The sequence below is a fragment of the Ptychodera flava genome, chromosome 17 (assembly GCF_041260155.1).
Source record: "Ptychodera flava strain L36383 chromosome 17, AS_Pfla_20210202, whole genome shotgun sequence".
In the NCBI taxonomy this organism is placed as follows: domain Eukaryota; kingdom Metazoa; phylum Hemichordata; class Enteropneusta; family Ptychoderidae; genus Ptychodera; species Ptychodera flava.
Genome location: NC_091944.1, coordinates 11840959 through 11868804, shown reverse-complemented (window position 1 = coordinate 11868804; position 27846 = coordinate 11840959). Strand labels below are relative to the sequence as shown.

At 38.2% G+C, this 27846-nt stretch overlaps 1 protein-coding gene across 1 annotated transcript; it reads left to right on the top strand.

The window, feature by feature from the left end:
* The first annotated feature begins 260 nt into the window (after positions 1-260).
* On the top strand, positions 261-7109 carry LOC139116467 (uncharacterized). The gene is made up of 6 exons (XM_070679089.1): positions 261-722; positions 924-1196; positions 3094-3390; positions 3696-3787; positions 5595-5970; positions 6191-7109. The coding sequence occupies exons 1-6, from the start codon at positions 446-448 to the stop codon at positions 6457-6459; spliced, it is 1584 nt and encodes a 527-aa protein (XP_070535190.1). The 5' UTR covers positions 261-445; the 3' UTR covers positions 6460-7109.
* Positions 7110-27846: the final 20737 nt, after the last annotated feature.

The following is a 27846-nucleotide window of genomic DNA, read 5'->3' as shown; positions in this document are numbered from 1 at the left end:
CTAGAAAGTTTAATTATAAACGAAATGCAAGATATTTACTTTAACATTATTATGATGTAAAGTTCTGCTGTAAAAATTATAGCCTTGGAAAAAATCATATTTAGAGCGTCGAATACATAACCTTTCAAGGAACAAAGGCACAGTTACGTATGGACCCAGAAGAAACTGATCACAAACCTTAACTTGAGATATTACTTTCGAAAAATCGTATTTGGTTGTATAACTTTTTGACATTGGACTATTAATCACTTTTCATGCAGATTGTTCGGGTGTTTTGTTTAAGTCCTCGAAGTCATGTGATTACGTCTTTGCAACCAATTGTCAAGAGTTATACGCCTACCTATAGTGCAATAGCTCAGTCAGTTCTTCATTTCTTTGTTACGTCAGGAGAAACGTTTCCATTGAACTCTTTGGAAACTAAGTGTGAAACGTAGATATCTCAGCTATGAGTAAAAAGAAGGAAATCTTTGTGCGACATGCTCGAGTGAACGGAAATCTGCTACCATTGCGGTGTGTGAAGTCAGGCACCATCCATGACCTCGCATTAGCCGTTCGAGACAATGCTAAATTATTCGACCTCAACAGTGACGAAATCAAGATCCACATGATGCACCTGACCCTGAAAGACGACAAAGGAAATTCTCGAAAACTTGAGTTCTCTGAGCCGATATCTGTCATACAGAAGAATTACACAGTCGAATTTAATGAAGAACAAGAACATAGTAAGTACTCAACTCAATTGACCTTGTTTAAGCGAAATATGATAACTAGAGTACTACTACATTGATGCATGGCCAAGAGTCTAGATGATATACACCGGGTAAAATAAGTTATTAACCTCTGATGCAATGAATTTCAATAGTCTATGTTGTATTTAGCAAAATGCAAATGACGAAACTGTCTGCTTTAAATGTCTTTTACAGCCTTCGATATTCCTGTCAGGTATATAGGATCAGTCAATCCAATCAGAATACCTTACAAGGAGAGAGATGTGGTTTCTGACTTATCAAGATATATAGATGAAAACATAGCAGCCTTCAAACTCGCTAAAGAGGTCACTGAAAAAGCACGACAAGGTGGAAGTGAAGTTGTCTTAATGGAGATAGTTGGTGGAAATGAAGAACAGTTGCATCCTAGTACATCTGTTCGTAGCTTGGACTGCTCGGATGTCGCCTTCAAAATCAAATCTGGTGCACGTGAGTACGAAAATCAAATGTAAACTATTTACCTTTCTTTTTTAAGTGTCAAGCTCAATGCCATTGTTCCGCGATATTTTTGTGATTTATTTGTGTCTTATCATACGTGTTGTACCACGACATGTACTTAAGGTAGCATGAGCCACGAAAATGAAAGACATAAAGTTTCGCTCAAACTTTCCTTAGGAATATTTCAACCATTCTCTTTCAAAATCAGGAATAACAAATAGGGGTCACCGTGTACATTGTGTTAACTCTATGGAGGAAAATACAATTTCCGGCTTTCTAAAAACTAAGACGGTGACAATTTTACTTACATCAAGAGCTTTAAAATGACCATCTACAAGTGGTAGATTGCAAAAGAATTGTGAAAGTTTGAGAGTCCAAATATCTGTAAGGTCCCTGAGGTACATTTCACCTGTAATGGAAATTGCAAATCGCATTGGCCCGGAAGTATTTTTATGCTGTCTTACTGTGGCAGTGAACTGTACTGAGGCGTAGGGTTCAACCTTTCATCATTACCCACTTTTCCAACATTGTGTGGAAAGCCGTGACAGACTTAAGTGGTCTAATATCATGTTGTCATGGGTATTAGCAAGTGGTAATGTGCATTTAACATATTTTTAAAACATTTTCAGTGTTGTCCTAGGAATTACGTATTGTTGCCCTAGGCATTTAGCATATTCCCCTGGGTATTCAATATGTTATCGTAGGTATTTGATATGTTGTCCTAAACATTTACCATATTGCCCTAGGTATTCAATATGTTGTGCTAGGCATTTGATATGTTGTGCTAGGCATTCAATATGTTGTGGTAGACATTTGCCATTTTTTATTTGGCATTAAATATGTTATCGTACGCATTTAATATGTTGTGATAAACATTCAATATGTTGTGGTAGGCATTTAATATGTTGAAGTAGGCATTTTCCATATTGTCCTCGGCACTCAATATGTTGTCGTACGCATTTAGTATGTTGTGATAGGCATTCATTATGTTGTCGTAGGCATTTAATATGTTGTAGTAGGCATTTTCCATATTGTCCTCGGCATTCAATATGTTGTCGTACGCATTTAGTATGTTGTGATAGGCATTCATTATGCTGTCATAGGCATTTAATAGGTTTTCCTAGGCATTAATCATGTTGTCTTAGGCTTCTAATATGTTGTCGTACGCATTTAGTATGTTGTGATAGGCATTCATTATGCTGTCATAGGCATTTAATATGTTTTCCTGGGCATTAACTATGTTGTCTTAGGCTTTTAAAATGTTGTCCTAGGCATTTACCATATTGTCCTTGGCATTCAATATGTTGTCCCAGATATTCAATATGTTGTGCTAGGCATTTAATATGTTGTCTTACGCATTTAATATGTTGTGCTTTGCATTTGATATGTTGATCTAGACATTGGAAATGTTGTCCTAGGCATTTGCCGTATTGTCCGAGGCATTTACCATATTGTCCTAATCATTTATCATATTTTCTTAGGCATTCAATATGTTTTGGTGGGATTTAATATGTTGTCGTGGGCATTTACGACAATTGATATATTGAATGCCTAGCACAACATATTGAATGCCTAGCACAATATGGTAACAGGACAATATGACAACATATTGAATTCTTGAGACAACATATCAAATGCCTATGACAACATATTGAATGCGTACCACAACATATTGAATGCCTAAGGCAATATGGTAAATACCTAAGGCAACATATTATTTGCCTAAGACAACATGGAAAATGCCTACCACAACATATTTAATGCCTACGACAACATATTGAATGCGTAAGACAATATGGTAAATGCACATCAGAACTTGTTAATGCTCATGACAACATGATATTAGACCACTTAAGTCAGTGATAGCTTTCCATATATCGCATAACAGGGTTCGAGGTACTCATAAAGCACGGAACGTCAACAAACTTCGTTCGGTTCCAGTGCTCTGAAGACGATGACGTTTCTGATCTGGCTAGGAAAATAAAGGAGAGAATTGCTTCTTTCAATCTTACCAATGATGACGTCGTGGAAGTGATGGAGAAAGGCAATGTAATTATTCTTAAGACCATCGCTTCAAAATCAGGAGACACGTCTAGAAATTTGGACGCCTCTGAAAAAGTAACCGCCATAGATCAAAAGAAGTTTGAGTTTTCAGTACGAACAAAAGAGAGCATAATAACCATTGGTATGTATAATGTTAAATATTAAGCAGTCGGGCGTATATTAACAATTAATAAATGTTGTATGCCTTTGAGCACCCTGTTATAATATTTTTCTATCTTATTTTTGTCATATTTGTTATTGAAGAATTAAACTATGATATCACAGAAATACATGCTTAAAAGCGCATTACAATGGGTTTGATCAACACACTGGATTTGTAAACAATGAATTACGCCTGAAATTGTTTTTATTGAGACTTTTCTCTATATAAAATAAATAATTTAGAGCCAGAGATAACTCGTTTGAATTTGTTACTTTCACTTTCAGATGACATCAAGGAAAAGTGTAACGATGTAAACATTGCTTTTGTTGGGGCACCTGGACATGGCAAATCATCCACGATCAATACCATCATTAATGTAAGTCATCTGAATTTATCAAATTTATTTCTATTATCCTCTTGGAGTATCTGTGTTTGGCGTCCTCGAAATGCTTTCGAAGAGGCTATCTAACTTACTATCGGAGGTGGATCGTAAGAGATTGAGGTTAAACTTAGATATTAGATCAACTATATAGAGCATGGAGCTTCGCCCCTGTACAAAGCCAAGTCACTTTCATTATATGTCTCATTAGTTTTACTTTAGCCATTTGCCCGATTAGAGAAAGGTTAGAGGTATATGAATATTATTTATGCAAATTATATTCATGAGTATTGTTTTGGTATTGAATTTTTATGCAAATGATTCTTTCTCATTGTGGAATATCCATGCACCTCGCATCTTGCGATGTATACGCCCGTTAAATTAGAAAGTCTGACAGATCATGCTCTTATTATAGAAGTCGAGAGAAATTCTGTTTCTTCAGTGAAATCAGAACTCGATAACTACCTGTCATCAAAGAGCTTCGTGTTTTGCCGAAATTCTTTGCGATTGCTGTTTTGTTTTCTCGTTTCTCTTTTAGACTCATTCTTCTGTGTCGAACATGAATAGTGTAGCATGCAATGGTTTATTATTAACTTCTGATAGATCGCTTCGTCGTTAGTGTAGAGCTGAGTTCGGTTTCTCTTAATTATTCTAGGCAGATCGAATAAACCCTCGCCTTTAACTTCGCTGTTGTCTCATAGAATGTGTGATAGTCGGAGTGATTCGCCGATTCTGTGGTTACTTGTCTGTAGAAAGCCGCTTTCATTTTTTTGCCGGTCATGATGCAGTTCGACCCCCGCCGGTCAAAACATTCAACAAATTTGTTTGCGGTCGGATATTTTAGCCTCAAATTTACAGTAAAATTTCTGATTGCCTTATTTTCGTGGAATGCACAATAGTCAGAAATATGATTACCATGCGGGAATCTCTATCAAATCGTCCTTGTAATCACTGACACTGTTACCGATATGTTCGTCCCATAATTTCGTCGACTTTTGTTTTATTCAATAGTGTCAGCTATTTTAATTGTGCCATTCAAATGTTTGGCTGCTGCGTCGGTGTCAGCCATGATGTAAACGATAACCCGTCAAAGTAGCCACTTAAAAATAGAATTAAAAATATAATTCTACACCTTGCGGTAGAAGATTCCGTTAAACTTTGTTGATAACTCTCTGCGTTTTATGAATGTCACACAAAAGCGAGAAGAAAATGTTCTTTTTGAGCTAAATAATTTAGACAACATTAGCCATCCAAAGGCATACAGTCAAATATTATTATCTGAATACACGGTTACGAGTCCAAGAGGCAGCACGGGGCATTCGCATCCCCTAGGTTGTCAAAGCCACATTTAATCTTGCAAAGAACCGTAAAAACCTTTTAAAGTTGTTAAAACCCCACCATCGCGAGAGTCAAAGACATAAAACTACGGTACAGGAAAAACAGCAGATAAAATCACTGGCTGCCAGGAGATTAAACAACAGGCGTTTCGGGCTCGATCATAATTCGCCACTCAAAAGAAAGAGTCACTGTTGTTTAATCTTCTTACACCTAGTGTTGTTTATCTGCTGTTGCCGGTACCGTTGTTTTATCTGTTCAACCTTGCAGCAATTATTTTATTCTAGGTTGAGTGTACCTTATTCTGCAATTTTGTGTTATTGCTCCGATATCTTTCGTAACTAATATGTCTACTATTTAAACAATATCTTCTGCTCAGTTGAACGACATACCAACGCATTAGACTGAGAAATGGATAATGCAGACAAAACGAGTTAATATGACAGATGACGTATTTAATTTTTTTTAGGCATTGTCAAAACTTCATATTCCTGTAGCTGAGACGTGGAAAGGGTCAGCAACAGGTACATTTGCCTTAACCCCTCACAAAGTTCACATCGACGAAAAGATTTTCACGTGCATCGATGTTCCTGGCAAAACGCTCCAGCAGTATCAAAGCGACGAAGGAAAAGACAAATCAGCTAAAGTAATCCGTGACGTTTTTGACGGCAAACTTCCTGCAAACGAACCGTTGGAATATTGGGAATGGTATTCACCGCTCGGTTTGGCCAAAAAAGCATTCAAGCGTAGTGCTGGTGTAATTCATGCTGTGGCCTATGTACACAAGGGCGTAGCAGAGCCAGATAAGCTCGGAAACACTGTCATAGAGGTTGCGCAAAAGAAAGGTAAATAATTCTACCCTGCCGCCCTTGAGCTTGGCTCACGATAAGATTTAGGTGCTTGCCATGGTTTTTATTTAAATGTTTGTGTATATATGCGATGCTGATGTGTGAACTTTATGGACCAGATGTTCATGACTTTTTGTCCCTTATCTGTGTCGCAGAAAAAGTGACTGAAATGAACTATATGTAGATGTGACCATACCTCTCTTACATCTTCCTGTAGGGCGTGGGATTCCGGTGTTTGTTATAATAACGCATTCTGACCTTATGTCTGAAGCTTCTGTCACTGAAGCAGCGGATCAAATAACACACGCCATGGGAATAGACAAAGATCGAATCTTTCAAGTGTCTAATTTGGGTTATAATGAAAAGGCCGCCGGAACCAAGAATGTTTCAAAAGAAGATGCTTACGTCCAGCGAGCTCTCTTCAAATTGTTGTCTGCAGCAGATAGTTATAAGCATGGTGGAATTGTGAACATCAAAACAAAATAAATATTAATCATTCGAAAACAAACAAGACAAAACCCGCACATAATTCAAAACTACAGTCATTCAGATCAACCGACCTTGCCACATTTTGCTAATTTTGATGTCTGCTTATGGCTCGATATATGTTTTCAAATGATCGTTTTGATGATAATGTTAATATTAGTGAATTAGGAACTTTAGTATTCAGTATACTTTACTACATCCCGTCTCAATTCGCTCAAAATTTTCAAAATTTTCAATCACTACAGCAGCTAAAAGAATTCCAGGAGATAGCAGTCATTACTTAACATTCTTATTCTACTATGATACACATTGAAAATTACATTTTCTTTGAGTCTTGAAAAAAATTAGTCCGGGGTGCTCATCTGGTAATTATCAATACTACAAAGGCAGGCTGGTTTACTTCTTATTACGAACATTGAATATTATTGATCATCGTCTATATCGACAGATATCCTGAACAGATTACTATGAATACATTATAAAAACATTATTTCACCTGAAGTTTAGGATTAACATGGTGTAATCCCTAAGATTAAAAGAGTTTCCAGTTTTTGTGCGAGCCAGCTGAAGTAAACCCTGATCTGTCATACATTATTTTTTAGCATACTAAGCAGAAATGTTAATAAAGGTGACTTGGGTTTTGACAATTCGACTTCTTTATATCGTTATTATATATGTTGTGTGTGTGCCTTTTGTGACAGTTTAAGATAAGATTGTCCATTGTTAAAAGCAGCTGGCTACCGATAGAGGTAGGTTTACAGGAAAGCAAAACGACCGACATGCTTGGGCTGACAGTCTGCTTGACAGGTACATTTAAGTCACCTGAGGGTTACATGGTGAGTTACAATGATGATTATGTAATCTTCACTCCACCATAAAAGTCATGACGCGCAGGTTCTGAAATGATGCGAGCGCTAACCAGAAACGGTGTTTTTTTGGCCAGTTATTCCAGATCCCGTACGTACAGTTTCTGTCCCAAATAGTTAAAACTTCAATCACTTTATTATTTTTTCTGCTGCAACTTTCTGGAGTCCGCCTCACTTTCTCGTTTCGCATTACTCCAGATATATTGCCGTACAAGCTCTGCATCCGAACTGCTTGTGAAGTCGGGCATGTTGGGTCATGAAAGTGGCCAATTTCGTGGGTCTTCTAAGTAACCGCTGCTCATGGCTTAGGAACAGCAAAGAAACCTAGGAGTGTCTCACTCGACGACACCATTTCTTTATGTAGTGAGATAGACGTATAGTGAGCACTTTGTGATACCACCTGGCATATAGTTTACAGTACACTTATGTAGTTTTTTATGCTTAAACTAATTGTTGTAAGACAGCTATGATACAAACAACATATACAATATTTTTAGCTCATCAAGCTCCAATAATGTTACTGAATTTATTGAAACAAAGGGGCGGGGCCGTTATTTTTATTTTTATTTTTCATTTATTTTATTATTTGGCTATTGGGAGTCAATGGAAATTAGGGTTGAGGATTACTACAAAAAGATTTAGATTCAAGAAACAAAACTGCTATGTTTACATTTGAAGAACTGGCACCAAAGTAGCCGCTTCTGCTTCCTTGATTTCACATTAACCAACGGATGAGTTGATGAATTGTCTTCAAGGTAATTTCTACTACTTTATATCTGTCAAATCACGTTTATTGCAACAAACGCTGGGGAAAACAAATACTCTGTTTGTAAAAGTATGGCTTTTAAGTTACTTCAACCCAGGCGTATTCGCCCCTTTCTAACTAAACGGGTCATGATGAGTTTTTATAATTGTTTTACTTTACCCTATTTTGATTACCGTCATATAAGATCACTGTTCTATAAAACCTTTAGTGCGCATTGAGCGACTCAAGAAAGCTGTTGTGAGAGTTCCTTTAGATTGTGATTTTAATACTTCTAATGATGGTTTATTCCGTACATTGCACTGGATGCCATTAAGAAGACGGGTTTTACATAATGAATCAATTTTAATGTATAAAATACAAAACGATTTAGCATAGATTATTTGAATGATTTTAAGGTTCCAAGAAAAGAAATTGATCTTCTAAGCTAACTATTCTCTGGTAGTTAATAAGCTCAGAACCCCCGTAAAAATTTTTCTGAAATCTAGATATAGGAAATCATTTTAGTAACCACAGTGTCACCATTGTTTACGTAACTGTCACGTGACAGGTGATTTGCATAACCTTTTCAAAATCAGTTTTCCTTATGTTTTGTGTCAATACTTCATAATATCTGACTCAAACTGGAATGCAAGCTGTCACAAAGTTCTTTCAAAGTTTGTCTCAGATTTACCTTGCTTAGTCTTTTTGGAGCACAATTTGAACTAGGCTTAAATACACCGCTCTGGAAGTTTTTCTTGCATAAAAAATTGTTTTAGAAGGTTAAAAACACTTCTGAGACACGCTTTGGAAGATCCCTAGTACAGCTTGCACTCACACATATCTCAAAGCATTGAAACAAAACATAGGGAAAACCGATTTTGAAAGGTTATGCAAATTATTGTATATTTAAATGATTTATCGACACTGTGTGAAAAGAGCCACTGACTGAACAGTTTATCGATATTAACTAAAGTCCAAATAAAATAAAATCAAAATAAAATAAAATAGAAACAACGAAAGTGTTATTTCTTACAGACCTTATCGCAACTCAGTTCGGCGTTAGCGATTTTCAAAATTTACAAATTGTCACCATTTATTTTGTTACTTTTAGATTTAAAAAATGTATAATACGTACAAACATTGTGCCTAGATATTCATATCTGTGTGTTCTGCCATTGATATGAGAGAGAGAGAGAGAGAGAGAGAGAGAGAGAGAGAGAGAGAGAGAGAGAGAGAGAGAGAGAGAGAGAGAGAGAGAGAGAGAGAGAGAGAACGAAATGCTTGATATGCGTTCAGCATATTTACGTATATTGATGTATATGGAACACAATATTTATTGTATACTTAAGGTATATCTTTGTATGTAGAACATTTCAATACATTGATATGCGTAGCATATATCTATGCAGATCAAGAGTATACGTAATGCAGATCTTCGCACATCAAGTGTACACTGTACTTTTGCATTTTATTAGCATACGTATATACTTAACGTATTTGGCACATGTTCAGGGTCAGTATATGTGTATATATTGTTGTATATCAAGCACTTTGCAGAGAGAGAGGTAGAGAGAGAGAGAGAGAGAGAGAGAGAGAGAGAGAGAGAGAGAGAGAGAGAGAGAGAGAGAGAGAGAGAGAGAGAGAGAGAGAGAGAGAGAGTTTTCCTATAAAACCCCATAAGAGAAACATGTCTATGGTTACGGATTAGTGATCTCTATCTGTAATATGTTTGTACAATGACTAAAATCGAAAGATCTCGCTGAATCTCAACTCTGCACTTTATTACATCTGTCAAAATTTTGAAGGTTCTTAGGAAATTTATAAGTATTATTTATGATGTTTTCCTTGCCCACTCCCGATAGCGTTTTAAAAATATGAGTCTTATCATATATTCTGGTAGCTTGTGAGTTACTAAATTTGAAACTAAAAGTTGGATGATTTGTTGGCCAAGAGGCTATCGATTTTTTGCCAAGTACTATTTATGCATGGATTGATGAACTCACAGGACACTTAAATTAACCTTATGTAATTAAAAAACAGAAAACGGCCTGATGTCCTCGGCTGATTACAATGTCAGGCAATCTTTACATATGACGTGATTAATGCCTTGTGATTGTTTGACAATGCTATATCAGATTAGCGCTTGGGTGGGACTGGCCCAATTCACGAACTTTGACCAAATCACCCCAGCACAAATAGGCTGCAGCAAACAAATTTGCAAGACACCAACAATAGGTAAATTTGAGATTCATGATAAAAAATCTCACAAATCACGCTTTTTGAATGAAAGTATAGTAGTTGTAAAGGTGCAGAAAAATGGCATTGCTTGATTTGACCAAAGTTTATATATTGCGATTTATGCTTGTTGCAATATGAAGAGTGGCCACACTGACTGACTGGCGTGTTCATCATTCTGTCCTTAAAAAGATTACAATGTAGCTGATTTATAAATACGAGCAAAGTTTTGTCCGAACACTACTGGCATATGGGAATTGGAATATCTGACATCATATAGATTGGCCGCATACTTGAATTTACAATAAAATAATATCATAATTCCGAAGGCTTTTCCGATTGCAGACACATTCCATGCACGGACATCAATAGACTTCATTTTCATACATCACAAGTCAACTTTGTTTCGACAGCTTTCTACTAGCGGTAGGCGTAATAGTTTTGTGTGTGTCTGCGTGTATGTGTCTGTGTGTTGCAGGGCTTGTGTTCTTTCTGTTGCTTTACCTATTCAATGAGGACTATTTCTGCATACGTCGATATTATTGTTGATATTCAGCTGGGTCTACATTTCTTTATCAATAATCACTGTTTATTAGACGAGGCGTGATTTATTCTTGAGGCTCTATTTCAAACTTAGGAAGAAATTAGAATCGTTTATCTTTATTTGATAAAAACAGAATGAAAACAATATTTAATGGTCACAAATATTGTCTTCTGGATAATTTAATGACACTGGCTTTGCTTGTCATGAAAATAACATAACTTCTTACAGTCTCTGGAGGCAGCAAGATGCGGGGTCTAAAGCTCGCCGTAGAACCGAGAACTATAAGTTTCTATGTCTCTTGATATAATTTTTGAAATCGATGTCCTTAAGAGTTACCCACATGTTTAAATAGAATGTTTAGGATAAGCACCATGCCACAGTCAGAGTGCCTAGTAATGATTGGAACCTACTAAGGTAAATAACGTCATGAATTGCAGATTGAACACAATTAGTGCTATTTCCATACACTTTGTCAGGTATTCATATCCATTCTGGTGACCGAATGCCGAGTTGCACAAGGCCACTCGTTAAATAGCTCAAAGAGCAGCGAAGGTCAGGTGATGTCGAGGACACCCCGACCCCGATCTGATCACAGTTCGAGGTAATCACTTTATGGAAAACCGACTTGTCTGTTTTTTAGTATTACTGACGCTTGGTCGAGTTGATTCATGTAACACATTGCTCATGTCGCCTGTTATAATAACATTTGATCTGTGACATACCTGAGACATATCAGCCTAAGACCCCTGTCAGACCTAAATGCGATCGTCTTTACATATATGATATCTATAATTATTTACATGAGAAATCATTTTCAAACATTAAAGAAATCATTTAAGCATTGAAAATAAATATCGTTACATGGCCGATTGAACGATAAGATGGTACAGGGTATCCTTGGATATGTTTTTCATACACGTCGTACATGGTCAGTTATTCATACACGAACCATATCCTCGAAATCACAGGCGATGAGTTACTGAATGAGTTGCCTCGATTACCTTTGCAATTCACGCCGTCTAACTGTACCACCTGCTGCGTATGTCGTCTAGTTGCTCAATCAGTATATTTCACTTCATTGACGAGACAAATAATAGTGTTTTCATGCATACCCATGGGGCAACAATTGCCCGTTGTAGAGACATATTTTTCCGATGTACTCGTGCTTTGTCTGCAAAGGAAACAGTACATTGTGTGTTGTCAAACAGCAGAAATACACATTTCCTTCTAAACGTAGGTTATCCGAGGTCGTTCAAAAAGTTTACAATACGTCTTAGTTCTTCAATGGTAAAAGTAAAAGGAGTACCGAACTTCCAGACCGATTGGTAAGCTTACAATTAGCAATGGCCATAATCAACGAGCAGAATAACTATAAAGAGACAGCTCATATGAAGTCCCCTTTTGTTACTTAATACCAGATTTTAACAGGTTGTGTTTGCTGATATGCTTAAAATGAGGTCAAAGGTCATCGCAAAATTCGGGAATAAATGTCGATTTGGTACTGATCCGTATGCAAGCAAAACCAGTTCTGGCAAGCCCTATTGGATAGCCCAGAGGTAAACACACTCAAATTAGATGAGATGAATTAAATTGTTGAAGGGACCTTTGTTCAAATCTTGGATGAGTTTCCAACTATTTTTTTTAACTAATATTGAACGTACTCGTTCTATTCCCCTAAGCATGTAGAATGACCAACGTAACTATTTGGTGTGTCATCATAGCGTCTGCCCATGTTAAGTGAACTGTTATTATCTACATTTGAATTCTAGTCTGGACCAGATTTCACTTGTCCACATGTTTACACATTTACTTTATTAGTATTACTGTTTATTTCAGATATAATTATACATATACAAAAGACGAATAAATAAAAAGAAATAAACAACAGAAATGTAGTTAAAAATTCAATTATACCAGTTTTTCGATAATTTACTATATGTGAAAATGGAAAAATTCAGAACTGCTGAAATGAGGGAGTTATCAAAGATATGCAGTCTACTGAGAAAACCCGCTATTTTTTCTAAACAGTTCGTCAAATGTTAAAGGCGATAAGTTAACAAACAAAAGACTGTTACATTGCACATGATTGTATGTTAAACCTGTCAATTTACGATAAACCTGATAAAACTTTTCTCATTGTCTTAAAAATATTTACAGAAAAATTAGACCAAAGATAAGTACAATAAGGGACATCACAGAAAAGAGTAAACAGGTGTTTTTTAACTGAAAGCGATGCAAATTTAAAATCCTGAATAAGAGCACTGCCTCTCGCATAAAACCGGCGAGTCTGAGCTTGAATCCCATCGTCATCTTTTAGATCAGAAGTTATAAAGTGTCCAAGGTACTTATACACATAAACATAGTTAAGGTGAAGTACTACGAATTACGTCAAAATTAAGTTGTGGTGTCATTTTCTTGAAACTTTGCACAAATATTCTTGGAAGTTGTGCAAGTGCAAAAATAAAATAAAAAATGGGGGTCACCACGCTCGTTTCCATGGAAACGGACGTTAAAATGGCGTCGTTAGAAATAAATAAAAATGATATAATTCACTTAAACTAAAGAAAGCAATTATAAAAAGCTTAGCAAATGAGTTAATTTTAATAAATACCAAGACTTAAGATCCATATCTATCGAATGTATAGTTTTCATGATGTTTGTAAAGAAATTTTTACATAAGTATCGATTACAAAATGACGATATCGAAATTATATCACTACATAATTTTCGAACTTTCTTCCTGTCGCTTTGAATGGTGTCATTTTGACCAAACTTTGCGAATAAAATCCTGACATAATACCATTTAGTTTAGACTTTTAAAAAAAGGGTGTCACCACGCTACTTTTTACAATATCTCCAGGTGAATGGGTAATATGCGCCATGTAAATAGGAGAGAAATGTTAATTTTACGCTCATATTGAATAAAAACCAGCTTCCTAGGGGGTCAAAATATGACAACGTTATAGGTCACATGTATTTCTAAGAGGCTGGGTCAAAAAATTAGGTAAAAGCGCAATTTCAACAATGACAGGTGATGTTAAATACATGCGCTACAAAGTAACCCATTTGCGACAGGCTGGAGTTAAATCTGCGCAGAAACGTTCTAAAGCGTGTGCGCGTCCGAATTCGTCGCCCTTTACCTTAAGCATTCTATCATTCAAAATATATCAGAGCTTGTCGCAGCTTCCTTACATTCGGTTGTATTAACATACATACTGTTTTTTCTCATTAAACAGTATTGGGCATTCGTTACCATAATGACCACAAGCGTTTACTAACATTTGCTGCTCATAAGAATCGGTGGAACACGGCCATCTGCGTATATCAGATGATTAATCTTAAAGTCACCGATGAGACAACCATACGGTATAGAGAAGCCAGTGATTTGCTAAGATTATCTAAATAAACCGTGAAGAGTATCGGCGATGTAATTCCTCCCTCCTTGACCCCGTTTATTGAATCGAATGGTTCAGAAAGGCACCCATTCCATCCGATAACAAAAGTCCTGATATCTGTAAAGATATGACAGTAATCTAATCAGATATGGGTGTACGCCTCTAGTTGATAGTTTTTTAAAATAAAATGTCAAGTCGAACGTAATAAAAGGCTTTAGAGGCGTCCATGAAAGTAACAAACACAGGGGTATTATGTTTTTTGTAATAGTTCAGAGTCTCCTTCAAGATAAAAATAGACATGTCTTTACTATGATTAGGCTTGAAACCGAACTGATTGTCGGTGGTTACGAGGTAATCCGTACAGCGGTGCAGCCAAACTCTTTCAAGAATTTTAGATAAAGTTGTCGCAACAGCAATGGGTCAATAATTTGACTTATCACAAATGTCACCTCCCCTGTCTTTAGGAATCGGAACCAAAACAGTGGTCATGAGATGTTTCGGAACGATACCATGAATAAAAGTAGTAATATAAAGGTGGTCAACTGTGACACTTACCTAAAAATCTACAAGGAGGGTAGGAAAACCCTCACACCTCCCTCCCCAGAACTACTCGTTGCTCCAATATGCGGTAACCGTGGAGCAACCCCTGCTTTGTCATTGATATGGCTACTTATCGGTACGAACTTGTTCACCCGATAGATAAAATTTTAGAAATTTCTTCTGAACTTAAAATATGTCGGAAGACCATTACTTCAAACAATATGAGACGTTTTAGATAAATAACGCTGATATCTAAATGTTCACACTTTTATCTTTACGTACAAATGTAGTTCCTAAGTCGGAGTTCTACTATATTCCCACCAACAAAACATTCAATACTCATTTCCCCTCCCCGGTCTTTATCAATATTTATGATAATATCACAAGTTGTTCTGTTATCTGTTTTCATAGCGTAATATCCAACCAAATCATCAAACTCGTCTCCTGTAGCTAACTTTACACATCTAATGAGAACTGTACCATGTTGAAGTATTTTCATATTATCAGTCATCTGTTGATTTGTTGTCTGTAAATTAATTCAGCTGTCTCCTCCCCGACACTTTTCAGACCAGTTTCTTTAAAGTTGTGTCCCAAAATAATCTAACTGGAACCCGCTAGCTGTATAAGAGCAATAATTCTCCCCCTCGTTTATCCACCTTCTTAGTGTATTATCTGCTTCATTATTGTATTAAGAGGACTAATTTTAAGGTGAATCGGTATACCAAGAAGTGCAATGTATGGATTCTTAGGAGTAAGCCAACGACGAAAATCTAGCAACTTGTACTTGTTAACATTGCTATCGAAATAAATAACATTTGGAGTTCCTGGCAGTTCAGTAACTCCACCTCTATTTCACTATCCAATATATCTAAGATGTTACGCGTACACTTATAAGGCATGAATTTCTGACTATCCCAATCCACGTCAGAGCAAAAGGAGTAGGATCATTTGAAGCCTTTGTAGCATCTATTATGGACTCATCGATGTCTTTAAGTTCAGAAAATTCTACAGCATGCTCGTGGGTTTGCACCGCGGCAGAGGCTAAGACAAAAAGTTTCTCGCGGTCCTTATAACGAAGGACGTAATCCTTATTATGATTACCTGCTATCTTAGTATTATTGTTAACTTTAACATCACTCAGATCTTCGAGCTCGAGATTTTGTACATGAATTGCACCTAGACCGAAGTTACTTGGACCAGACATACTCCGTAGGGACCTATATACAGTGAAAATTAAATAATACCTTGTAATATACAACTAACAATCATGGCTTCAGCTATAGGAATGACAGTTCTCGGTGCTGTATTAAATGCAACGGCATTCACAGGAGGAAATATTATCGGACAAAAGCTTTCCGGTAATGGTGACGCTCTTATTGAAGAGAAGGTCCGACATGATAAAGCATTAGAAAAATTTGAACATGATCGCAACGTCTGGTCAGAAAAAAGATTACTACAGGCTGACTGGGAAAGAGAAAATCAAGCAAAGGATGCACATGCTGCGGCAGAATTAAGAGATACAGATGCAGAAATCCTGGAAGAAGCAGAAGCGGTGGCCAACTCTATGTCAGGCCCCTTTCGGAACGGTTCCGAAGGAGCAGTTCAATTCTCAGATTATTATCAGCCCAGTCCTGAGCAAAAGAAATATGAAATGATTTATATTGCTGGAGGATTGGTCGTGGGATGGTTTATCTTCCGATAGGGCGCTACGCTGATAGGGTTAGTTACAGCAATTCAATACAAAAGCTAGTTGGCCAGTTATTGAAATTAACTATGTTTCCATCCTGATCTGTTATCCAAATCCGCATTGAACTCATGTAATCTGAACCTTTTCTCAATGGCATGGAAATTGCGCCCCCGTTTTTTAAGTCATAGGTGACCTTTTCACTTATTTCTTTTGTATCCTTGACGGGAAGTATTTGTAAACAGTCCGATAATTTTCCCTGTATGTATTCACCAGAGCCAAATGAAACATAATTTCCAGTAACATCAACGACATCTGAATGAACTATGTATTTAGTAACTGTTAAGAAATCTGCTCGACCTGGACTCATAGTACTTTTTATCACGGGGTTGTCCTCAGGTTTATCTGAAAAGCCGACGACGTTGGCGAAGCTACCTGTGGCATTGAAATAGACTTTAATATCTTTAGCCAAAGTTAGGAGAACGCGGTTTGTCGGCAGATTTTTTTTCAAAATTAATGTTTTGCTTCAACCCGGTTGCTTTGTTTAAGGTATCGATATTGTAGTTACCTGGACGTATTGATTTAGTCTTCTTGGCTTGGTCACCTTCTTGGTATTTTAGTACATTATTCGTCCCCGTTATGTTATGCCATGAATTATATAGTCCACACTCTAGCAGTCTTATCTTCGTAAACTGTGATATGTCAATGCAAGGGTAAAAATTAACAGTAACCGGTTCGCCTGTTTTGCTTACAATCCAAATGATCATCATTGTACGTTGTATGTATATATTACTAAGTATAAGTGTTCGATGAATATTATTATTATTATTATTCCGAAGGTGCCCATTACAAAGTATAAGGTTCAGCAGGAATAATATTTTTCTGTTCAAGGAGATCTTTGGTCGCAACCGCGGCAGCAGTCGCACCGCCTAATTTTGCCAAGCGAGTCAAATTTGGACGACTTGGATCGCCCACCTCTATTTTCAGAAATTTGCTGGAGATCATAAGATATCCCATCGCAAGTCCTGCGATTACAATACCATCGTACATTGTGTTTACAACTGTTTTAGTATCCATTATTGCTGACTAGTATATAAAATAGAAAAATAAAAAAATTACGGAGTTAATCCATCTCATGCAATATAGAGGAGCTGGAACTTGGTTCCCCTATCCGGAACGGTTCTGGAGGGAGCCGTTCCGGACTCTGTTTTTGTCGCTTTTTGAAGCGGCTCATCTTTCCGGGGGGGGGGGACAATAATGCCGAGCACGCCCCCAATATAGCCCTAATGCAGTCAATGAAACTCCTATAATTCCTAAAACAAGATAACATTTATTATACCAGCTATCACACTGTTGTGGTGGTAGGTCCCGAAAGGGGCTTATACAGTTTGCCGCTACCGCATCGCTATCATTAATCATTGCTTGGTGTTTCTTCTCCTTGTTTTGCCTGTTCCATTCCGCTAGTCGCTTGCCCGCAGCAACTCTCCCAGGATTCTTCGTCGGTAACGTAATTTTCTCTATGTTGCGCTGTGGCATAGTCGTCGGAGGTGACGGAGTCGGCGGGGCCGTTTGCTGAGTCGGTGCTTGCAAAGTTGAATCCATTTATTTCGGGTATTATATTAAACCCGATTTTTTTAAAATTTAAATGTTTACCCATAATTAAACCGGTGGAAACTAGAGCAAGTATGGGCCACCACGTGTAGGCTATCCGTCCTGATAATCGTTTTATTTCACTGTTTAGAATAAAATCCTTTTTAAGATCAGTGGCATAGTTATCTCGGTCATCGATTGGAACTACCTGACTTATTGCTCTTGCTCCTAGATCTATGAAACTTTGAGTGATATTATCACTTATAAGAGAACTGTATTTCGCTTCATATATTTTGAAGACTTTAATTACCATTTCATCTTCCCATTTTTCTACGCCAGCAACTGAAATCTCCTTACCAAAAAATAACTTACTTTGGCCACTTGCGATGACACAGAGTATTTTTTCACGTTTAGTCTCTATTATGGATCGAGCGTCCGACGCTGGCCCTTAGGAACCGTTCCGATAGGCCGCTGTCGTATTTGCCGCTGCCGATGACTTTATTAAATTCTCCATTGTTTGCAGTATGTTATCTATTCTTAGTAAAAAATAAAAAATTCGTTTAAACCTGAATCCGAAATAAAGTATTAACATGGTCTGGAATGTTAGTACGATTCCGAAGTATGGAAAATTCTCCTCCATTTAAATCTATCTGTATATAGAAACACGAATAATGAGTACAGACGCATTCCCAGTTGCTTTTCAATTGAATAAGACGAGCGTACCAACAGTACAGCATGCTGATATTCCTTCCAAACCGGATGGGGGAGTAAAACCTATTCTCATGGACTTAGAAATATATGTAACGCCGACAGATAAATTTACTTTTCATCCACGGGATATATTTAAAGATAATGTAATCACTCATCGAACAGCTAAAGAAAGTAATGTCTGGCTGGGCGGCCCGCACATGAAATACTGGGACCAGCAATTAAATTTTGCTGTATGGTGCAGCACTACTGGTTGTGGTATATCATTCGCCCATCTCTTCGGTTCCGAAGGGGGATTTCCACCGCAAATACGATCATTCTGTCGTTTTCATGTATATTTTACAATACGTCGTATCCTTCATGAAATGGGCGTTGCACTTCCAGACGATACCCCCACCTTCAAAGCCGGCGACAATCCATACAATCTCGTCCAATATGAACTTCTATGTACAGAATTTGGAAATATAAGCCCAACGAAGTCCGACTTTCGTTATCGAAAAGGCCATAACTCAGGTCTTGGTTATGGTTATGAATATTACACTAATCATGGGCCTGTTCGACAGCCAAAAGCAATATACAATGGTCATGACTTTTTCCTCTCCGCCAATGGAGGCGTTTTCTATACAGATACCATTTTTGGAAAGAAAATACATGTACTGCCTGCCAAAGACAGGCCACATTATTATTTCTTCCGAAATGATGGATCGGAGGGACAATACAATAGTTTCATTCCTCTGAAGGGAGACTCAGGATTGACAAAGGCTGGCCGAGCCCGCCTTAATGAAAGCCTTGAAGCCTATGTATATTGCATACTCGGTGCACAAGCAAATATTCGCAGTACCATAGTGGGTGATACTGGTAGTGCACTGCAAGTAAGAAAAGAATTTGGCGTTCTCCTCGAAGATGAAATTCGAAATACCGACAAAGTAATCAGTTATAGGCGATACCAAGACACAATAATGAATACTGGTGTAAAACTTGATATGGCAGTTTCGCCCAATTTACTTCTCTTGCCGTCTAAGATGGTTATTCTTTCGGGCCCAGCAATCACAGGTTATAATAATGAATTGCAATACGCAACAGAATCTATGGTCTTCGGAGTGAACGGTGATATAAACACGGAAGTTCGAGAAAGTGCTATACATGAGATGGAAGGGGAAGAGGATCCTGTGAAGTGGCAGGACGAGCTCTCCGGGCCGACTCACAATGATACGAGTCGGATTCCCCTATCGGAACGGGCAGCATCTGCGACACTCACCGCCGGCGCAGACCCTATTCACGAATATGGTAAAATTGGTTTGTTATCTTTAGCCATATTCATTACATTTATGTACAGTATATAGATCCGATGTATGCAACTGTACCATTCAACATGATTATAACTGGACCGACAAATTCTGGCAAAACAGAATATGTGATGGATCTCCTCACCGGTCCGTACTTAAGGAAATTTGAATATATAGTTTTCATTTGTCCGACATTCATGAACAATGAAACATATAATAAAAGATTCATTTTCGCCGATGACAATGTGTTTGTGTTTCCGGTCGGACTCGATGCTGTGGATGATACACTAGCCTTCGTACATAAGGAATGGGCCGGCACGAACACTTTAATAATCCTCGACGACTGCGCCTCGTCCAAAGATATGAAGAAGCGCAGTGACATTTTAGTCAAACTTGGTTTCAGCGCAAGACACGACGGATTATCTGTCTGGGTTCTGACTCAACAATATACTAGTATTAGTAAACCATTTAGGGAAAACATACAGATGTTAGTACTATTTTACACACCGAGCAAGACAGACAACAAAACTATTATAAAAGAATATGGAATGGAGGTGTCAGAACTGGAGGCCGTGGACCTAATCAGACAATTGAAAAGTAGGCCATTCAGTAAACTAGTATTTCATTTACGGCATCCGTACGACATAAAATTTTTCGTATAATATAGCTAATCATGGCTTCGACCGAAGGTTCTACCGAAGGTTCTACCGAAGGTACTCTTAGAGAATTATATTACAACCCGAAAACTGGTTTTGGAGGTGTACAAAATTATATGATGCAGCACGCTCCAGCGGGCTAAAAATTACTAAGAAAGAGGTACAGGACTGGTTAAAAACTCAGCTAACTTATAATCTTTATAAACCGGTACCTCGTACTCGTGGCGGCTGGCGCGTTTTCGTAACATCGATAGACTCACAAGCAGACCTTGTGGAATTCCCTTCACAGTTCGCAAAAGAGAATCGTAACATTTGATACATGCTAACAGTAATCGATGTGCTCAGTAAATATGCATGGGCCAGGCCGATACAGTCAAAAACGGCGGATGATGCTTTACAGGAGCTACAAGACATTATTAAGAAATCTGGGAGGCAACCCGACAAACTTCAGACAGATGAGGGGCGGGAATTTACGAACCGAAAAATGCAGGGATGGTTGGAGGAGGCGGGAATTCACTGGTTTCACACCTACAGTGACTAAAAAGCTAGCGTCGTTGAACGTTTTAATCGTACTCTTAAAACGATGATGTGGAAATACTTTACATATAAACAGACACGAGAATGGCTCCCCATTCTACCAGAACTTCTCGAGAATTACAATAACGCCGTTCACGGAAGTATCAAAATGAAACCCGTCGATGTAACAGAGGAGAACGATTGGCAGGCATTTTATACACTTTACCCTGAGTTGGCAGCCATGGGAGCTAACCCTGAATTCAAGCCTGGAGAAAGGGTCCGAATTACAAAATACAAGACCACTTTTAAGAAGGGATATTTACCAAATTGGACAGAGGAGATTTTCATAGTTTCAAAAGTGGTGTATGCGGCTGGACTGGGAACGCCACCAGTTTACAAAATAAAAGATCTGAATGGAGAGGAAATACTCGGCACTTTCTATTCTGATGAACTGCAGAGTGCCCTTTCGGAACGTGCTGACGAGCTGTACAGAGTAGAACGAATTTTGAAGACGAAAAAAATTAGAGGAAAGAAATATTATCTGATAAAATGGAAAGGTTATCCAGAAAGTTTCAATAGTTGGGAGCCGGAGGAAAATGTTATTAGAACTTCGTAAGTTCCTGTGCTGGTACTTGTCAAGTACTAACGCAAGTACTAACGTAAGTACTAACGTAAGTATTTACGAAAGTTATTCAATAAGTACCATGGAAGAAGTCTCAATTTCTTGAAAGCCGAAAGTGTCAGTTTACCACCCCGCTTCCAACCACCTGGCCAAGTATTTATCATGTACTGTCGTAAGTAATGTTCACTTATTGCATCTTTTTCGGCAGTATGTGGATGAGGTGGTACCTCGGTTCCTGCAAGATCTTCAAAGCGACTTCTCATGTTGCCACAGTCCGTTCTTTCGAGTCCCCCTTTTTCAGCTTTATCTATAAGTTCTGGCTGAAGTATAATGTACACAACTGTCATTAGCCATAGACAAGTAGCTTCAAAGTCCCTTACGGAACGCTTCATCATATCAAGTGCCTGTAAGTCAAACTGAGCAACGTAAGCACACACTGTTTCACAAGCATTAAGAAGTTTGTGTAGGTTCTTGAGTGAGACTCGAGGTTGTTCTAGTTGTTCTTGATTAGGTGGATAGTAAGCTTTTTCAAGTTCCTCCTTGCTGAAACCGTCTATTAAAAATCCCTGGCTGCCGCCGCTCCATGCAATTCCAAAGTCAAAAGCTCGTTGAAAATCTACTGGTCCGACTGTCTCGGTATCAATTGTTGGATTAAGTATATTCTTGAGAAGGGCAGGCGTAAGAGATTGATGAATTACCAAACATGGAAGCCTGTAGTCATTACAAATTTCTAAGAAAGTCTGTTTGAACTTATTGTGAATCTCTTCTAGTTCTTCTAAGGCAGCTATTTCATATTGTCTGGCTCGAGTCAGAATATTCCGCCTGCAATAATCAAAAGGCATATCTTTGAATATGATAATGAAACTATGTAAATGGTCAAATGCTCTAGAAACAATCTTTTTTTCTTCCGCTGCCACGGAAACGCCCCGGATTCTAGAAAAAGTTAGATGTTGAATTATGGAAGAGTCACAAATAATGTAGCGTTCCGAAGGGGCTTTCCCAGCCTGACATTGTAAACTAAGAGTATGTTCTATAAACTGGTTCTGAAAATCGGCGATCGAAACGACACGTCCATTATAAAAGTCGGCAATGTTGCTAGAAAAACTAGTGTCAAATTCTGGTACGTGAGACGCAGCCAAATTTACTGCATCGTAACTCTTACCACTTCCAGTTGGTCCATTTATGAATATGTATGACATTTTGGGATACTATATCATAGAAAAAATTTTTTAAATTATTTTTCGTAAAGATATATATGATAAGACAATGGCAATCCTTTCTATTTCAGATGCAATAAAAATACTTGAAAGTGGAGAAATTCAAATCAGTGACGACAAACTCATATTTGGTGAATTTTTGGTAGATCCTATTATATATGTAGACAGTGAGCTAGAAGTGGTTTTCAACATCGGACCTAAATATGGATCCAAAGATCCAGCTACATGCGATGAAATGTGTGTCCGTTGGCAACAAAGTCTTCAAAAGTTTACCAATTTAACAGTATTCCGTACCTTAGGTGAAAGTTTCGATGCAAGCACTGCTAAAAGTTATGCTGCTAGCCTGGCCGCTCACTACAAGAATACTATCGGATTTTACAATCCATCTAAAGTGTATCAGAAGCGAGGGAGCGAGACAAAGTATTTTAAATTTCAGTTTAAAAGAGGGGCCGATTTCGCTACATGTATTGATATGGTTCAAGAAATTGACTGCGGTTTTAAAGCAGTGAGCCAATTGCCAGCCAGAGAAAATCCTGCTATTGTACCTCGTAATATTCGAAAAGGTAGTAAGATAGAATTCTTAGCATTTAAACTGCGCTTAAATAAACGTGCTCTTTCTTTCACTGTGAGAGGTTATTTTGTGCCGCGGCTAATAAACCAGAAATTCAAGATGCGGAAGAACTAGTCGACTTAGAAAGATTAGGCGAGATATATAAACAAATAAATGCTGCCAAAAATATTATAGTGGATTTTGATGACCTATCATAGAATAATTATTTTTTATTTTTAAAAATTTTTAGGATAGTATATATCATAAAGATTATTATGGCCCGTCGATTACGTACAGCATTCAAGGGAGCAGTTTTACGAAAAGAATTTCCTGAAGTCAAGCGAGTCGTGGATATTGGGGCGCTGGTGGATATTGAAGGTATGGCCAAAGAAAGAAAGATGTACTCTGTTTATGCAGAAATGGAAGTCAAATTAGTGGATCCGAAAAACGGTAATACACAAAATCGTACATTGCATGTTAAATTAAAAGATACATACACAAAAGATGTAAGAGGGGCGGAATCGGATGTGAAACAACAATTAATAGATCGCTACGACCATATGCTTAATACAATTGAAAATGTTGAGGGTTCTGGTCTCGTTCTCGAGGAGATACTTAATTTTGAAGTAATTCTAGTAGAAGTTTTACTCGGGGCCGGACCGGGGGCTGGCGCAGTCCAACTGCCTGAATGGTTAAAAAATGAGCATTGTGTGAGCGATCTTATTCTACCTTCTGGCAGCGAGAATTGTTTTCAGTTTGCCGTCGTAGCAAGTATAAAGTTGGCTGACCCCGCGTTTCGCAAAAAGAAATGTGGTCAGGTAAGGAGAAACTGGAAGACGTATGACAAATTTATGGCTGACTACTGTTGGGATGGAATACCATTTTCTACGCCCGCCGATAAGACTGTATTCAAGCGCTTCGAGCAGCAAAATTCAGGCACGAAAATGATCCCGCCCCGTCCGACATAACTGAGTTATATGGTGGCGGAGCCGAAGGTGGAACGGATCAAATAGCATATATCTTACTGATAGTTGGCGAAGACGCGGGTCACTTCGTACCAATTACTTTGTTAAATCGCCTTCTTAATTCTCGTAATAATCGAAAGAATGAGCGCAGACAGAAGTGTATTTGTATGGTTTGTAAGCGAGGTTTTGCGTCAACAGAAGAATTAGAAATACATCAGGTATACTGTGGAACAGACACTGCCCAGCCAGTTTTTCCTAAGGAAGTATGTCAATTTGAAGGACATAAGAAGAAGGTGCCCTGTCCCTACGTTGTGTATGCAGATACTGAGGCAATTATTGAGAAGGGCACTGGCCGACACATTCCAATTTGTATTTCGTATGTTATGGTGGAACGATGGGGACTGGACAGTAAGCCAAAAGTTTATGGTTACAGAACATTCACGGGCCTCTCCTGTGTTACAGAATTTCTAAAGGATATGAAGAAAACGGCTGAGAATTATTCAAAATCATATTATTGGAAAATAAAACCGATGAAAGATCCTTCTAATTACAATGATCCAGACTGTATTGCATGTGCGACACCCGCCGGATACCGAATAGTGAAGGACGGAACGACTTTTTATTGTGAGGGATGCCGCCCGTCGAGAACCATTCCTATCTACTTTCACAACCTCAAGGGATACAATGGTTCTTTTATTTTGAATAAGTTACATGAAATCAGGGACGCTGACGCCGGAGGGGAACCAGAGCCAAATATCATAGCTAAGACGGGCAATGGTGGAATTATGTGTCTTATGAAAACATTTATTTTTCACGCCTCAATTGTTGGTGGAGAGTGGCCGGATAAGAAGAGGGAGATAAAGAAATGTTTCTTTTCTATAAAGTTTATGGACAGTGCTCAGTTGATGTCTGGGTCGCTCGCGAAGTTGGCAAAGACTGTGCCAGAGGATGGATGGACGGCAGTACCACTTTCGTACCCGGACATTCAGCGGGCGAAAGGTTTCTTCCCCTACGAATATTTAGACTCGGTTGACAGACTAGAAGAGGAGGAGCTCCCGGAGAGACACAAATTTTAACAAATTAACGGAAGAGGGGATTTCTGAGTCTGATTACGAACACACATTGCGAGTATGGGGCGAAGTTGGATGTCGGACGATTAAAGATTATATGGAATTCTATTGTGAGACTGACGTTCTCCTTCTTGCAAACGTGTTCGAAAATTTCTGTGACACATGTTTAAAAGCATATAAGTTAGATCCGGCCCACTATATGTCAGCGCCCGGCTTGACATGGGATGCTATGTTACTTTACACAGGTAATAAATTTAAACTCATTCAAGATGCTGAGCAGATGAATTTCATTCAAAGGGGAATTAGAGGTGGTATCAGTCAGTGTAATATTCATTATTTACAGACAAATCATCCAGCTTACGCTACAGACGAGATAGGCGGGAATTATGATCCGGAGAAACCGTTAACCGAAATAAAATATCTCGATGCTAATAATCTTTACGGATGGGCAATGAGTCAGGCAATGCCAATGGGCGGACTTCATTGGATGACGATGGAAGAGTGGTTAGAATGGTCTGCTCAGAATGGCGGAGCAGGCTTGGATTGGGGACCCGGCGCTAGATTTCCACCAAGTTTTCTAGAAGTAGACTTAGAATATCCGGCCGAATTGTGTACAGAACATTCCGATCTGCCACTCGCTCCGCATCACTTCGAATTTCCGGAGCAGGGCAGTCGACTGATCACGAGTCTAAAGGACAGCTACAAGTTGCTTGAATTCTATCTTCGGATGGGAATGCGACTGAAAAAGGTGTATCGGGCGCTTGCCTTCGAAGAGGCGCCATGTCTCGCCGACTACATTGACTTTAATACTAAAATGAGGGCACAGGGAAAGACAGATTTTGAAAAGAATTTCTATAAGTTGATGAATAACGCGATGTTCGGTAAGACAATAGAAGACGTTCGAAAGTACAGAGACTTTAGATTTGTTTCGGGCCGGAACGGTACGGATAGTGGCCGTAAAAAGATTCATAAGTATAATCCAAAGATGAAACATATAACTCTCATAACTTCCGAAGAGGATGGTGATTCCTGCGACAGTGTCCTACTGGAACTGAAAAGGGATCAATATGAATATAAAAAAGCCAGTTTTCATTGGCGCGGCAGTGCTTGAACTTTCTAAGCTGCTTATGTATGATATGCATTACAATTACTTTCGAAAGCAGTTCCCTGGAATACGATTAGCCTACATAGATACTGACAGTTTTGTTTACAGTGTGCCTCTTCCTTCTGCAGACGTAACTTTCAATGATATAGTTAGGGAAGATGTGGAAAAGAATGGTAAGGAAACGATATATGATACTAGTGGGATAAAAGATGAGATGGGAGTTCCGAAGATTAATAAAAAGGTGATAGGTAAATTTAAAGATGAGTTGAATGGTGAACCTATTCTTGAGTTTGTCGGCATACGCTCGAAAGTGTATGCTTTTCGGACTCCAACTTCCGAGACGAAAAAAAATAAAGGGATAAAAGATGTTTGTGTTAGAAAACATTTGAACTTTGAAGACTATGAGGATCTGTTTGAAACTGGGAAGGAACCCGAGCCGGCAAAATTTGTACAGTTGTACGGAAAAAACCTGGAGAAATCCGTAGTGAAAAGCGTAGTAAAATCATGATGGCGTCAAATGATATCAAACATAAGCAGTTATACAATAAAGTCACGGGCGAATGGCTGGCAGAAACTAGGCCCTACCGGTCACGGTTAAAATTTTAAAGAATCTAATTTACTATTCTTAACGTTGACCTGGGCATCACTGATAACATAAACGTGGGCAAATATATTATCATAGCGAGCGTTGTCGGCACCCTTAACTGAGGTGTCTTTCTTCAGAATTTCAAGCTGAATTCCATCCTTTGTGTTCATTACTCTAAGACCATTTCCATGAAACTCAATATCTTTAAAACTACGCAGATCGATAAACAGACAGAATTTATTCTTCAAATAATCGACTTCATCTATATCAATTTCACACCAATCTTTATCTTCAGCAAAATACCGTCGTGACTCTCGCCAAAATTGTCTTGGTAACATCTTTTGAGCGTATATTTTGTTCGCAATGCCCTCAATCATTACAGACACAGATTCAATGGATGGGTTAAACAAAAGTTCACTATTAAGTTCTGACTGATTCTGATTTTTAGTGAAGAGTATCGCAATACCTCTAATGCTACGTCGTGGTACATTTATATTTTCATTGATA